The sequence below is a fragment of the Haematobia irritans genome, chromosome 5, assembly GCF_050003625.1.
Source record: "Haematobia irritans isolate KBUSLIRL chromosome 5, ASM5000362v1, whole genome shotgun sequence".
NCBI lineage: Eukaryota > Metazoa > Arthropoda > Insecta > Diptera > Muscidae > Haematobia > Haematobia irritans.
The window spans coordinates 140,752,240-140,769,151 of record NC_134401.1 but is presented as its reverse complement, the minus strand read 5'-3'; the positions used below and the strand labels follow the sequence as shown (position 1 = coordinate 140,769,151).

Below are 16,912 nucleotides of genomic sequence, written 5' to 3'. Positions count from 1 at the left end.
TTTTCTATTTATCTTTTCTTCTTACTTTTTTTTTTGAGGGACAAGGAATAAATTTTGTGTGTGTGTGTGCATTTGATCCTTTACCTCATTGTTTTGCGATGAATTTTGGCTATGACCGGAAATAAAAGAAGAATTTTAGTTCAAATATCAAAGGACAATTTGAGGTTGTATATGAAAAAAGTTGACACGTGGGGAAATTGCTTTATCAAAGATATGGATGGAGATGACTCTCTAAATTCTGCCTAAAATATTTGAAAGGACAAAGAAATAAAATAGGATTCGAACATATATGTGTGTTAACTGAAACCGGATTACTCATTTCTAATGCCCGAAACAAAAGTCTTAAATAAAATGAGGCAGAAAATCATTTAAAATATCACAAATTTCATTTCAATGAAATTTTCTGTAAAAAAATCCTTTTCAATGAGAAATTCTAGAAAAATTCCATTTCAATTAAAATTTCTATATGAATTCCATTTAAATGGAATTTTCTATATAAAATCCATTTCTATGAAATTTTTTATAAAGATTCTATTTCAATGAAATTTTTTATAAGAATTCCATTTCATTGAAATTTTCTATAAAAATTACATTTCAATGAGATATTCTAGAAAAGTTCCATCTCAATGAGATATTCTAGAAAAATTCCATTTCAATGAGATATTCTAGAAAAATTTCATTGCAATAAAAATTCTATTTAAATGGAATTTTCTATAAAAATTCCATATCAATGAAATTTTCTATAAAAATTCAATTTCAATGAAATATTCTAGAAAAATTCCATTTAAATGGAATTTTCTATAAAAATTTAATTTCAATGAAATTTTCTATAAAAAGTACATCTATTTCTATAGAAAATTTGTCAAAATTTTATTTCTAGTGAAAATTTTGTCAAAATTTTAGTTCCATAAAAAATGTTGCTAAAATTTTATTTCTATAGAAAATTTTGTCAAAATTTTATTTCTATAGAAAATTTTATTTCTATTTTCTTATATTTCTATTTCTATAAAAATTACATTTCCTAGGAAATTTTCTATAAAAATTCCATTTCTTACGAAATTTTCTATAAAAATTACATTTCTTAGGAAATTTTCTATAAAAATTCCATTTCTTAGGAAATTTTCTATAAAAATTCCATTTCAATTAAATTTTCTATAAAAATTCTAATTCAAAGGAATTTTCTATAAAAATTTCCTTTCAATGAAATTATTATTGAAATGGAATTTTTATAGAAAATTTCATTGAAATGAAATTTTTATAGAAAATTTCATTGAAATAGAATTTTTATAGAAAATTTTGTTGACAGGGAATTTTTATAGAATATTTCATTGAAAGAAAATTTTTATAGAAATTTTCAATGAAATGGAATTTTTATAGAAAATTCCATTTCAATGAAATTTTCTATAAATATACCATTTCAATGAAATTTTCTATAAAAACTCCATTTCTTAGGAAATTTTCTATAAAAATTCCATTTCAATGAAATTTTCTAAAAAAAATTCAATTTCTTAGGAAATTTTCTGTAAAAATTCCATTTCAATGAAATTTTCTATAAAAATTCTAATTAAAAAAAAATTTTCTATAAAAATTCCATTGCAATGAAATTTTCTAAAAAAAAACTATTACAATGCAATAATTTATAAAAATTTTATTTCAGTGAAATTGTCTATAAAAATTCGATTGCAATGACATTTTAATAATTACGTTTTCTGTAAAAAAAAATATTTCAAAGAAATCTTCAATGAAATTTTCTATAAAAAATTCCATTTCCATGAAATTTTCTATAAAAATTCCATTTCAATTAAATTTTCTAAAAAAATTCCATTTTAATGAAATTTTCTATAAAAATTCCATTTCATTGAAATTTTCTATGAAAAATCCATTTCAATGAAATTTCTATAAAAATTCCATTTCTTAGGAAATTTTCTATAAAAATTTCATTTCAATTAAATTCTCTATAAAAATTCTAATTCAAAGAAATTTTCTATAAAAATTCCATTGCAATGAAATTTTCTATAAAAAATCCATTACACTGAACTTTTCTATAAAAATTCGATTTCAATGAAATTTCTATAAAAATTAAATTTTAATGAAAATTTTTATAAAAATTCCATTTCAATAAAAATTCCATTTAAGTGGAATTTTCTATAAAAAATCCATTTTCTATAAAAATTCGATTTCAATGAAATTTTCTATAAAAATTCGATTTCAATGAAATTTTCTATAAAAAATCGATTTCAATGAAATTTTCTATAAAAATTCCATTTCAATGAAATTTTCTATAAAAAATCCATTACACTGAACTTTTCTATAAAAATTCGATTTCAATGAAATTTCTATAAAAATTAAATTTTAATGAAAATTTTTATAAAAATTCCATTTCAATAAAAATTCCATTTAAGTGGAATTTTCTATAAAAAATCCATTTTCTATAAAAATTCGATTTCAATGAAATTTTCTATAAAAATTCGATTTCAATGAAATTTTCTATAAAAAATCGATTTCAATTAAATTTTCTATAAAAATTCCATTTCAATGAAATTTTCTATAAAAAATCCATTGCACTGAACTTTTCTATAAAAATTCGATTTCAATGAAATTTCTATAAAAATTAAATTTTAATGAAAATTTTTATAAAAATTCCATTTCAATAAAAATTCCATTTAAGTGGAATTTTCTATAAAAAATCCATTTTCTATAAAAATTCGATTTCAATGAAATTTTCTATAAAAATTCGATTTCAATGAAATTTTCTATAAAAATTCCACTTCTTAGGAAATTTTCTATAAAAATTTCGTTTCAATTAAATTTCATTGAAATCGAATTTTTATAGAAAATGCAATGGATTTTTTATAGAAAATTTTATTGAAATGGAATTTTTATAGAAAATTTCATTGAAATCGATTTTTTATAGAAAATTTCATTGAAATCGAATTTTATAGAAAATGTCATTGAAATCGAATTTTTATAAAAAAGTTCATGAAAATGGAATTTTTATAGAAAATTTCATCGAAGATTTCTTTGAAATAATTTTTTTATAGAAAACGTAATTATAAAAATATCATTGCAATCGAATTTTTATAGACAATTTCAAAGAAATAAAATTTTTATAAACTATAGCATTGTAATGGATTTTTTTTAGAAAATTTCATTGCAATGGAATTTTTATAGAAAATTTCTTTGAATTAGAATTTTTATAGAGAATTTAGTTAAAATGAAATTTTTATAGAAAATTTCCTAAGAAATGGAAGTTTTATAGAAATTTCATTGAAATGGATTTTTCATAGAAAATTTCAATGAAATGGAATTTTTATAGAAAATGTTCTATAAAAATTTCATTTCTTAGGAAATTTTCTATAAAAATTTCATTTTAACTAAATTCTCTATAAAAATTCTAATTCAAAGAAATTTTCTATAAAAATTCCATTGCAATGAAATTTTCTAAAAAAAATCCATTACAATGCTATAGTTTATAAAAATTTTATTTCTTTGAAATTGTCTATAAAAATTCGATTGCAATGATATTTTTATAATTACGTTTTCTATAAACAAAATTATTTCAAAGAAATATTATATGAAATTTTCTATAAAAATTCCGTTTCTTAGGTAATTTTCTATAAAAATTCCATTTCAATGTATATTTCTCTAAAAATTCCATTTCTTAGGAAATTTTCTATAAAAATTCCATTTCATTAAAATTTTCTATAAAAATTCTATTTCTTAGGAAAATGTCTTTAAAAATTCCATGTCAATGACATTTTCTATAAAAATTTCATGTCATGGAAAATTTCAATGAAATTTTTTATAAAAATTTCCTTTCAATTAAATTTTCTATAAAAATTCCATCTAAAAGAAATTTTCTATAAAAATTCCATTTCAATGAAATTTTCTATAAAATTTCCATTTCAATGAAATTTGCAATAAAAATTCCATTTCAATGAAATTTTCTGTAAAAATTCCATTTCAATGAAATTTTCTATCAAAATTCCATTTCAATGAAATTTTTTATAAAAATTCCATTTTCTATAATATAACATTTCTTTAATTTCGATTTTCCTAAGATGAGGTCTGCTACGATGTTGGGTCAATATTTCAATTTTACCAAAGAAACATTGTATCAAACCTGTACTTATCTTTCGTTTTGTCCCAATTCCGTTCAAGTAGTATCAAAAAATCTTTAAAAAAAAATCCTTAAAAGTATTGTTTTCTCTCGGAATTTCTATTCATTTACTTCCACGCTTTATCGTATATGGGTGAAGAAATAAAAAGTCTACAATTTCTAAGAATGTTTTTGTTTTTTTTTTGTCGTTTTGTTTATAAAACAAAATATGATTGACTATACCAATGGTATAGAATGGCAGAGAGCCTTGATAAGCCGCATTTATTCATCCATATCAAAGCTGCAAAAACATTTATCCCCATATCTTAAGAATTATATTAAAATTTTAGTCTTGTTTAAGTTGTCGTTCGCATAACATACGGAATTAAGTAAATTTAAATTAAATATTTAAATTATAAAGAAAATGTATGGTGCGTGATAAAAAAAAAAATCCCATTGACCTGGATCAAGGTCATTATACGTAGGAAGTGAGAAGTGCGATAATGGCTGAGCGCTTAAAAAAATACATAAACAATTAAATTTACATAAAACTAGAGTGTCTTCAACTCAAGCTCAATTCACTCTCAAGAACGTTATGAGATTTGTGTGAATATATATATATATATATATATATATATATATATATATATATATATATATATATATATATATATATATATATATATATATATATATATATATATATATATATATATATATATATATATATATATATATATATATATATATATATATATATACAAAATTTTATTTCTATAGAAAATTTTATCAAAAATTTCATTTCTATGAAAAATTTTATCAAAAATTTAATTTCTATGAAAAATTTGGTCAAAAATTTATTTCCATAAAAAATTTTATCAAAACTTTATTTCTATAGAAAATTTTGTCAAAATTTGATTTCCATAGAAAATGTTGTCAAAATTTGATTTCTATAGAAAACTTTGTCAAAATTTGATTTCTATAGAAAATTTTGTCAAAATTAGATTTCGATAGAAAGTCGACTATCATAAACCTTTTTTTCGGAAGGAAGTTCACTTCGGGTTTAGTAAATTACCCGGATTTATTCTGATAATTGGTTGATAGTTTTCCTACAAGTAGAAGATGCTGACGAGGCATGTGGTAATTCCGAAACGTGCGTCCATCCAACTAGCTTGCAATCTATAGGGCTTTGCCCAAATAAATTTATGATTTCCTCTGTTGGTTAAGTTTCTCTTGTAGTTTAGTCAACGCAATGGTTTTAAGCTGAGATCAAAACAACAAATATGATTGAAGAACTAACCAACAATAAAAACAAACCAAAAATTATTTCTATAGACAATTTTGTCAAAATTTTACTACTATAGAAAATTTTGTTAAAATTTTATTTCTATAGAAAATTTTATCAAAAGTTTATTTTTTTCCAAAAATTTTGTCACAATTTTACTCTATAGAAACTTTTGTCAAAATTTTATTTCTATAGAAAATTTTGCCAAATTTTATTTCTATAGAAAATTTTGTCAACATTTTTTTTCTACAGAAAATTTTGTAAAATTTTATTTCTAAAGAACATTTTTCAAAATTTTATATGTATAGAAATTTTATCAAAATTTTTATAGAAAATTTTATTTCAATAGAAAATTTTGTCAAAAAATCGTTCTGTAGAAAATGTTGTCAAAACTTCATTTCTAAAGAAAATTGTGTCAAAATTTTATTTCTATAGAAAATTTGTCAAAATTTTATTTCTATAGAAAATTTTGTCAAAATTTTATTCCTATAGAAAATTTTGCCAAATTTTATTTCTACAAAAAATTTTGTCAGAATTTTATTAAAATTTTATTTTTGTAGAAAATTTTATCAAAATTTTATTTCTATAAAGAATGTTGCTTTTATTTCAATAGAAAATTTTGTAAAAATTGTATTTCTATTAAAAATTACATCAAAATTTTGTTGCTACAGAAAATTGTGTCAAAATTTTATTTATTTATTTTGTAAAAATTTTATTACTGAAGAAAATTTTATTTGTAAAGGAAAATTTGTCGAAATTGTTTCTCTATAGAAGATTTTTTCAAAATTTTATTTATTTATTTTGTAAAAAATTTATTACTGAAGAAAATTTTATTTGTAAAGGAAAATTTGTCAAAATTGTTTTTCTATAGAAGATTTTTATTTCCATAGAAAATTTTGTCAAAATTTTATATCCATAAAAAATTTGGTAAACATTTTATTACTATAGAACATTTGATCACAATTTTATTTCTATATAAAATTTTATTTCTATAGAAAATTTTTTAAAAATTTTATTGCTATAGAAAATTTTGTAAAAATGATATTTCTATAGAAAATATTGTAAAAATTTTATTTCTATAGAAAATGGTGTGAAAATTTTATTTCTACAGAAAATATTGTCAAAATTTTATTTCCAAAAAAAATTTTGTCAAGATTTTATTTCTACAGAAAATATTGTCAAAATTTTATTTAAAAAAAAAAATTTGCCAAGATTTTATTTTTATAGAAAATTTTGTCAAGATTTTATTTTTATATAAAATTTTGTCAAAATTTTATATATACAACGAATTTTGTCAAGATTTTATTTCTATAGAAAATTTTATCAAAAGTTTATTTTTATAAAAAATTTTGTCAAAATTTTATTTTTATAGAACATTTTGTCAAAATTTTATTTTTATAGAAAATTTTGTTAAAATTTTATTTCTGTAGAAAATTTTGTCAAAATTTTATTCCTACAGAAAATTTTGTAAAATTTTATTTCTAAAGAACATTTTTTCAAAATTTTTTATGTATAGAAATGTTATCAAAATTTTTATAAAAAATTTTATTTCAATAGAAAATTTTGTCAAAAAATCGTTCTGTAGAAAATGTTGTCAAAATTTTATTTCTAAAGCAAATTGTGTCAAAATTTTATTTCGATAGAAAATTTTGTCAAAATTGTATTCCTATAGAAAATTTTGCCAAATTTTATTTCTATAGAAAATTTTGTCAAAATTTTATATGTGTAGAGAATTTTATCAAAATTTTATTTTTATAGAAAATTTTATCAAAATTTTATTTCTATAGAAAATTTTGTCAAAAAAACGTTCTGTAGAAAATGTTGTTAAAATTTTATTTCTTTAGACAATTTTGTCAAAATTTTATTTCCATAGAAAAGTTTGGCAAAACATTAGTTCTATAGAAAATGTTGTCAAAATTTTATTTCTATAGAAATTTTTGTCAAAATTTTATTTCAATAGAAAATTTTGTAAAAATTGTATTTCTATTAAAAATTACATCAAAATTTTGTTGCTACAGAAAATTTTGTCAAAATTTTATTTAATTATTTTGTAAAAATTTTATTACTGAAGAAAATTTTATTTGTGAAGGAAAATTTGTCAAAGTTGTTTTTTTATGGAAGATTAAAAAAAAAAAAAAATTTTCCATAGAAAATTTTGTCAAAATTTTATTACTATAGAACATTTAATCAAAATTTTATTTCTATAGAAAATTTTGTAAAAATTTCATTTCTATAGAAAATTTTGAAAATGTTATTTCTATAGAAAATATTGTAAAAATTTTATTTCTATAGAAAATCGCGTCAAAATTTTATTTCTACAGAAAATATTGTCAAAATTTTATTTCAAAAAATTTTGTCAAGATTTTATTTCTATAGAAAATTTTTGTCAAAATTTTATTTTTATAAAAAAAATTATCAAAATTTTATTTCTATAAAAAATTTTATCAAAATTTTATTTCTATAGAAAATTTTTGTCAACATTTTATTTCAACAGAAAATTTTTGTCAACATTTTATTTCAATAGAAAATTTTATCAATATTTGATTTCTATAGAGAATTTTGTCAAAATTTTATTTCCATAGAAAATTTAGTTGAAATTTCATATCTATAGAGAATTTTATCAAAATTTTGTCAAGATTTTAATTCTGTGCACTGTGATTCAGAAATTATACTTTTCTTTAGATAATAAAATAACAAATCTTATCCTTTAAAATCCGCCTTCTCCGCCAAGTCTATGAAATTAAGATAACGATGTATATGACTATTAATCCAAAGGTGTGCTATTGAAATATGTGAATAATGCCATTAAAAATTTTGTTGTGAAATAAAATCAATATCGTTGGCCTATGGTATGATGCTATCAATTCCGTCATATTTAAGACATTTCTTACATGACTTTTAAAAAAAATTATTAATCCAATGTTGACCTTTTAATTTTGAATTTCGTCACTAATAGTAAATAAATTTAACAAAAATATTAAAATATTTTTTTCTACCTAAAATTCCAAGTACAACACAAATAACTAAATCTTTGCAAAAGAGTAAACCACCACCAAAAAAAATGAAGAAATCGAAAATGATAATTTTGAAAATATTGGTAAGTTTCATTTAAAGAAAAAAACTATCATACACCACTGATTTATGTACTTCATTCATTATCATTTTACAAAATGTCATTACCATCGAAAACTACCCTTGTCTAGGTCTCAAAAGAAAGAAGAAAATTTTCAGGAAGAAAAAATATTGTACTAAGACCATGCTTCGGTCTCAAAAGAAAGAGGAATAAAAAACTTCTGGAAGAAAAAATATTGGCCTAAGGAAAAAAACGACATTTCTGTGTCAGATGAAGGGTAAAGATAAATTAAAAACCAAGGAAAATATTCTCTGACCCGATATCTCACAATCGACACAAATATCAGACACATAGATCAACCACCACAACCCCAATCTAACCGGAAATGTTTATTTATACAAATTCCTTTTTATATTCTTCTTCCGGTTTCAAAGCCACCACTTCGTTTTGTGAACTCTTTACGTACCCTTGTGCAGTGTTGCCAGTATTGGGGATTTTTTTTCCCCAAATTGGGGATATTTTCTGCGAATGAGGACGAAATTTCTGAGTTGGGGACTTGGGGCTGGAGAATTTTCATAAAATTGGTGATTTTTGTTGGAATTTTTTTTTCGAAACATCGGTTTAAACTTTTTTAACAAAAGTTTATTTCTATAGAAAATTTGGTCAAAATTCTATTTCTATAGGAAATTTTGTCAAAATCCAATTTCTGTAGAAAATTATGTCAAAATTTTATTTCTATAGAAAATTTTCACAAAATTTTATGTCTATGTTGTAGGACATTCTGTCGAAATACTATTTTTATAGAAAATTTTGTCAAAATTTTATTTCTATCGAAAATTTTGTCAAAATTTTGTTTCTATAGAAAATTTTGTCAAAATTTTATTTCTATAGAAACTTTTTTAAATATTTTATTTCTTTCGAAAATTTTGTCAGAATTTTTTTCTACAGAAAATATTGTCAAAATTTTATTTCTATAAAAATTATGTCAAAATTTTATTTCTATAGAAAATTTTCACAAAATTCTATTTTTATAGAAAATTTTGTCAAAATTTTATTTCTATCGAAAATTTTGTCAAAATTTTATTTCTATAGAAAATTTTCCCAAAATTTTATTTCTATAGAAAATTTTTTCAAAATTTTATTTCTATAGAAAATTTTGTCAAAATTTTAGTTCTTTAGAAAATTTTGTCAGACTTTTATTTCTAAAGAAAAATTTTACAAAATTGTATAATTAGAAAATTTGATTTCTATAGAAAATTATGTCAAAATTTTATTTCTATAGAAAATTTTGTCAAAATTTTATTTCTGTAGAAAATTTTGTCAATTTTTTTTTAGAGAAAATCTTGTCAAAATTTTATTTCTGTAGAAAATTTTGTCAAAATTTTATTTCTATAGAACATTTTGTCAAAATTCTATTTCTATAATAAATTTTGCCAAAATTCAATTTCTGTAGAAAATTATGTCAAAATTTTATTCCTATAGAAAACTTTCACAAAATTTTATTTCTATAGGACATTCTGTCAAACATTTTGTCAAAATTCTATTTCTATAAAAAATTTTGCCAAAATTCAATTTCTGTAGAAAATTATGTCAAAATTTTATTTCTATAGAAAACTTTCACAAAATTTTATTTCTATAGGACATTATGTCAAAATTCTATTTTTATAGAAAATTTTGTCAACATTTTATTTCTATAGAAAATGTTGTCACAGTTTTATTTCTAGAGAAAATTTTGGCAAAATTTTATTTCTATAGATAATTATGTCAAAATTCTATTACAATAGGAAATTATGTCAAAATTTTATTTCAATAGGAAATTTTGACAAAAATTTTTTTCTATATAGAAAATTTTTTAAAAATTTCATTTCTATATAGAAAATTTTGTCAAAATTTTATTTCTATGTATAAAATTTTGTCAAAATTTTATTTCTTTAGAAAATTTTGTCAGAATTTTATTTCTGTTTTTTTTTTTTTTGTTTTTTGATCTCAGCTTAAAGCCATGCATTGACTAAACTACAAGTGTAGCTTAACCAACAGAGGAAAAGTATGCTTGTCAAATTTATTTGGGCAAAGCCCTATAGACTGCAAGATGGTTGGATGTACAGCTGTTTCGGAATTACCACATTCCTCATCAGCATCCTCTACTTGCAGCAAAACTATCAACCAATTATCAGAATAAATTCGGGTAATTCACTCAACCCAACGTGAACTACACTTGAACCTCCCGAAAAAGGGTTTGATAGTCGGCTACGGAGGTTCAAGTGTAGTTCACGTTGGGTTGAGTGAATTACCCGAATTTATTCTGATAATTGGTTGATAGTTTTGCTGCAAGTAGAGGATGCTGATGAGGAATGTGGTAATTCCGAAACAGCTGTACATCCAACCATCTTGCAGTCTATAGGGCTTTGCCCAAATAAATTTGACAAGCATACTTTTCCTCTGTTGGTTAAGCTACACTTGTAGTTTAGTCAATGCATGGCTTTAAGCTGAGATCAAAAAACAAAAAAAAAAACAACAATAACGATTGAAGAGAAGCCAACAATAACAAACAAAACGAATGAAGATAGAGGAAGCACGCTCAAAAAACAAACCCAGCCAAATACATACAAATCGATGATTTGAGTTTGGCAAAGGAAAAGAGATATGCTGGCAAATTTGTTTAGGCAGTAGCCGACTATCAAACCCTTTTTCGGGAGGTTCAAGTGTAGCTCACGTTGGGTTGAGTGAATTACCCGAATTTATTCTGATAATTGGTTGATAGTTTTGCTGCAAGTAGAGGATGCTGATGAGGAATGTGGTAATTCCGAAACAGCTGTACATCCAACCATCTTGCAGTCTATAGGGCTTTGCCCAAATAAATTTGACAAGCATACTTTTCCTCTGTTGGTTAAGCTACACTTGTAGTTTAGTCAATGCATGGCTTTAAGCTGAGATCAAAAAACAAAAAAAAAATTTTATTTCTTTAGAAAATTTTGTCAGACTTTTGTTTCTAAAGAAAATTTTTACAAAATTTTATTTCTATAGAAAATTATGTCAAAATTTTATTTCTATAGAAAATTTTGTCAAAATTTTATTTCTGTAGAAAATTTTGTCAATTTTTTTTTAGAGAAAATCTTGTCAAAATTTTATTTCTGTAGAAAATTTTGTCAAAATTTTATTTCTATAGAACATTTTGTCAAAATTCTATTTCTATAAGAAATTTTGCCAAAATTCAATTTCTGTAGAAAATTATGTCAAAATTTTATTTCTATAGAAAACTTTCACAAAATTTTATTTCTATAGGGCATTCTGTCAAACATTTTGTCAAAATTCTATTTCTATAAGAAATTTTGCCAAAATTCAATTTCTGTAGAAAATTATGTCAAAATTTTATTTCTATAGAAAACTTTCACAAAATTTTATTTCTATAGAACATTATGTCAAAATTCTATTTTTATAGAAAATTTTGTCAACATTTTATTTCTAGAGAAAATTTTGGCAAAATTTTATTTCTATAGATAATTATGTCAAAATTCTATTTCAATAGGAAATTATGTCAAAATTTTATTTCAATAGGAAATTTGGACAAAAATTTTTTTCTATATAGAAAATTTTTTACAAATTTCATTTCTATATAGAAAATTTTGTCAAAATTTTATTTCTTTAGAAGATTTTGTCAGAATTTTATTTCTATAGAAAATTTTGTCAAAATTGAATTTCTATATAGAAAATTTTGTCAAAATTTTATTTCTATAGAAAATTTGGTCAAAACTTTATTTCTATAGAAAATTTTCACAAAATTTTATTTCTATAGGACATTCTGTCAAAATTCTATTTTTATAGAAAATTTTGTCAACATTTTATTTCTATAGAAAATTTTGTAAAAAATTTATTTCTCTAAAAAAATTATGTCAGAATTTTTCTATAGAAAATTTTGTCAAAATTTTATTTCTATAGAAAATTTTTTCAAAATTTTATTTCTATAGAAAATTTTGTCAAAATTTTATTTCTATAGCAAAATTTTGTCAAAGTTTTATTTCTATAGAAAATTTTGTCAACATTTTATTCCTATAGAAAATTTTGTAAAAAATTTTATTTATGAATTAATTTTGTCAATATATTATTTCTATAGCAAATTTTGACAAAATTTTATTTCTGTAGAAAATAAAGTCAAAATTTTATTTCTATATAGAAAAATTTGTAAAAATTTTATTTCTATATAGAAAATTTTGTCAGAATTTTATTTCTATATAGAAAATTTTGCCAAAATTTTATTTCTATAGAAAATTATGTCAAAATTTTATTTCTATAGAAAATTTTTTAAAAATTTTATTTCTTTAGAAAATTTTGTCAGAATTTTATTTCTATGGAAAATTTTTCTCAAAATTGTATTTCTTTATAAAATTTTGTCAAAATATTATTTCTATGTAGAAAATTTTGTCAAAATTTCAAAATTCAATTTCTGTAGAAAATTATGTCAAAATTTAATTTCTATAGAAAATTTTCACAAAATTTTATTTCTATAGGACATTCTGTCGAAATACTATTTTTATAGAAAATGTTGTCAAAATTTTATTTCTATAGAAAATTTTGTCAAAATTTTATTTCTATAGAAAATTATGTCCAAGTTTTATTTCTATAGAAAATTTTCACAAAATTTTATTTCTTTAGGACATTCTGTCGAAATACTATTTTTATAGAAAATGTCAAAATTTTATTTCTATAGAAAATTTTGTCAAAATTGTATTTCTATAGAAAATTTTGTAAAAGTTTTATTTCTTTAAAAAATTTTGTCAGAATTTTTCTATAGAAAATTTTGTCAAAATTTTATTTCTATAGAAAATTTTCACAAAATTCTATTTTTATAGAAAATTTTGTCAAAATTTTTTTTCTATAGAAAATTTTTCAAAATTTTATTTCTATTGAAAATTTTGTCAAAATTCTATTTTTATAGGACATTTTGTCAAAATTCTATTTTTATAGAAAATTTTGTCAAAATTTTATTTCTTTAGAAAATTTTGTCAAAATTTTATTTCTATAGAAAATTATGTCAAAATTTTATTTCTATATAGAAAATTTTGTCAGAATTTTATTTCTATATAGAAAATTTTGTCAGAATTTTATTTCTATATAGAATATTTTGTCAAGATTTTATTTCTATGTATAAAAGTTTGTCAAAATTTTATTTCTATAGAAAATTTTCACACAATTTATTTCTATAGAAATGTTGTCAAAATTTTTATTTCTATAGAAAGTTTGGTCAACATTTTATTTCTATAGAAAATATACCATTTCTGGTAGAATTCTACCAACTTTGGCAACGTGTCTACCACCTACTTTTACTACTTGAATATTTAGAAGTAAATATTCGTTCATAAATACAAGGCCGAAATTCCCTTGTTTATACCTCCATTCTCATGGTGTTTTGGTTTGAAATTTTGATCTGGTTACAGCTTGTTGGGTTTGATAAAATTTTAATTTTTAAATTATTACTGATTTTGCTTTATTTTTTTAACTTGTCAAAAATGTATTGGGGATTTTTGTCAGGAATTTAAGTTTAAATTGGGGATTTTTGGGAACGAAAACATTATAATTTGGGGACAAGAGCTAGAAAAATACTGGCCACACTGCCCTTGACTGTCTTGATGGTTTGCAATAAATTTCGATTTGGGTGTTGATGATATGCGTAAACTAGTCAGTCATTTTCTCTTCCACAGTAACTAAAGCACTACGCGGAAGGATTTATAAGCCAGTGGCCAAAAGGGGTTAGCGATGGAGTAGTGCCAAGATAATGTGTCTGTCTACAACAGAATGACTTACTGGCATTGGTGTGGAAATGATTTGTTTTGGTGTCTAACGCAATCAATTCTTTGATAGGTAATAGCCTCTCAATTCAGGGCCATGTTGAAGGGATGGGATAATGTAAAATCGATTAGATGTGCATACATTGATTTTTTGTAATGAAATTGTTCAAAGGCTGCAAAGGAGGTTCCAGAAATTACTCTAAATGACCAACTTAATTGGATTTGGAAATAGAAATTAATTTTCATTTGGAATTTGCGAAAACAATTGAGTGGAAAATGTATTTGGACAGAAAATAGTTGGGATTACAGTAAACTCACATATAGAAGACGTTGGTTTGCAGGTCTATATTAGGTAAGGCTTACTCGAATGAGCTTGTTGGCTGGTTCCGCACTGCTCTCGTAGCTTTTCACAACCTGCCATGGAGCTGATTCGTGTAATTCGGACTGCAAGAAGATCATCCCTATTTCTAGATCATATTTAGACCTACTTGGTATTATTCTCTTAGTTCGGATTGTAGGAGAACATTTTTGTCTTTCTACAATTCTTTTAAAAGCATTCGAATGGTTATGTTGTAAATAGAGAGTTCTAATGGAAATCAGTCGAGTTGATAAGAAACAAATTAATTGTCATTATTTAAAATGATTAACGGAAAAATTATATATGATTATCATCGTCTCATCTTATCACTGAGTCTTGCCTGATTCTACCTTAAAACTTAATGAGGCTTCCTTTTTTAGCCGAGTCTAAATGGGGTATCACACTATGTGTGAAACCAAATTGAGAGACAGTGAAATTCTTAGAAATTGCATCAACATTACAGAGAGAAGATAAACCACTGCTGAAAAAAACTTTTGGTTCTCGGAAGAAGCTTTAATTGCACGCATGATACTTTCTACGCAAGGTGAACATGCTAAGCAGAAATTATTCTATGGTAATGTCATAAAACTTGAAACCTGAAGGGTGCCTCTATTGAAATACCTCTAAACATTGCTTGCTCTAAAGTTGCTTCGTCAGAGGTTAAATATAGTGGAAACCCGTTATTTCAGGCTCACTTAGACTACTGCGATACCACAGATGATGAATTTGTCCAAAAAAAATTTGGACTTCCGACGAAGCTTTTGATTGAACCCATGACCTCTTCTAGGCAAGGTGGCATGCTAAGCAGTAATATTCCAAGGTTAAAGTGATAGATCATCCTCTGAGGATACGCCTCTAGTAAAATACCTTTGAGCGTTGCTTACTCCAGAGTAACCAAAATACGTCTCTTTGTTAGAGGTTCGCCTATCAGATCATGATCAATTTTTTAAAAGCTAAACCAAAAGATATTTAGTACAGACTGGCTGATATGTATTTTAAAAAAGTTATCTTTTGTCGGAAATAACTTGAAATTTTAAAATCAGTTTAGATTTGTTCGAAATGGCTAAATCTGGCACGAATTATGGCCTTGACACAGCCGACAACTACATTACATGCTGCATATAAGTGACTCGTCGGAATTTTTGCACATTCCCGGCGAAGCTCCTTCTTGAGTTGAACGACGTTGGCCCCTTTTATAGACAACCTTACTCTCCAAAATACCCCAGAAGCAAAAGTCCAACGGATTGAGATCCGAATTTCTAAGCCAAGGAAGGAACCACCTTGACGCGTGCTGATCCATTTTTGAACCAAAATGTATGCCTGTTTAGGGCTTCAGTATTGTTTTTGGACATTTACACGATAATATTCGGCATTTATTTTAACCCCACGGCCGAAAGCGACCATTGGCCTTTACGGTTGCCCACACATTTACATGGCCAATCCCAGGGGTAAATTTTCAGCTGACATATTTGGCAAGTAAACGCCATAATTTTGTTCACAAACTGCTCAATTTTGAATGGCTTGTCATCGGAGAAACCCAAATTCGGTAACTAGTCACTTTCGTGCAAGCGAAGCAACTCCTTGGCTCTTTCCAGTGTGACCTTTTTGTGCATAGATAAACTCTTGCACTTTTTGGAATGTCTTTATTCCAAGCCAAGGCTGCCAATAAAATTTCAAGAACAATCGTCACTTTTTTTTCGAAAAAAAAAACGTCATAATCGTCACTTCCATTTTAAAAATCGTAAAAAAATCTGCAATGTTAATAATATTATTTAAAACAAAAATAATTTTTTGATTAAAAACAAAAATATTTATTTCATATAAAGAACTGAAAATTAACACAACTATGCCTTTCAACAACAAAATCATAATGAATTCAGTCTTGTATAAAAATAAAATTAAAAAAAAAAACATTTTTATGCAATGTTAAGCAATTCAAACAATAATATAAAAATATATATATTTTTTTAATATATAGTTTCACTTCAGTAAGTTTTTTATTTAAAAATAAAAATCTTTAATATTTATATATGTGTTGCCCGATGTTCCAAAATTTGACAATTTGCAAAAATTTTATAAAAAATAAAATTTAGCAAAATTTTCTTAGATATACAATTTTGCAAAAATGTTCATAGAAATACATTTTTGCAAGAATATTCTATAGAAATAAAAATTTTTCTACAGATATAAAGGCTTGAGAAATAACATTTTGACAAATTTCTCTATAGAAATAAAATGGTGATAATTTTTTTTATAGAAATACAATTTTGACAAAATTTTCTATAGAAATAACATTTTGACAAAATTTTCTATA

General features: G+C 23.0%; 1 protein-coding gene across 6 annotated transcripts in view; it reads left to right on the top strand.

The window, feature by feature from the left end:
• The first annotated feature begins 4,444 nt into the window (after positions 1-4,444).
• Ance-5 overlaps positions 4,445-16,912 on the top strand; it is a 29,619-nt gene continuing 17,151 nt past the window's right edge. The window contains exons 1-2 of one of the 6 annotated variants that reach the window (XM_075310709.1): positions 4,445-4,530; positions 8,341-8,481. In XM_075310709.1, the coding sequence (XP_075166824.1) occupies positions 8,446-8,481 (36 nt within the window). In that variant the 5' untranslated portion in view covers positions 4,445-4,530; positions 8,341-8,445. Of the gene's footprint in view, positions 4,531-4,679; positions 4,706-8,066; positions 8,234-8,340; positions 8,482-16,912 lie in introns of those variants that run through there. The other 5 variants (XM_075310712.1, XM_075310714.1, XM_075310708.1 and 2 more) reach the window with 5 other exon arrangements.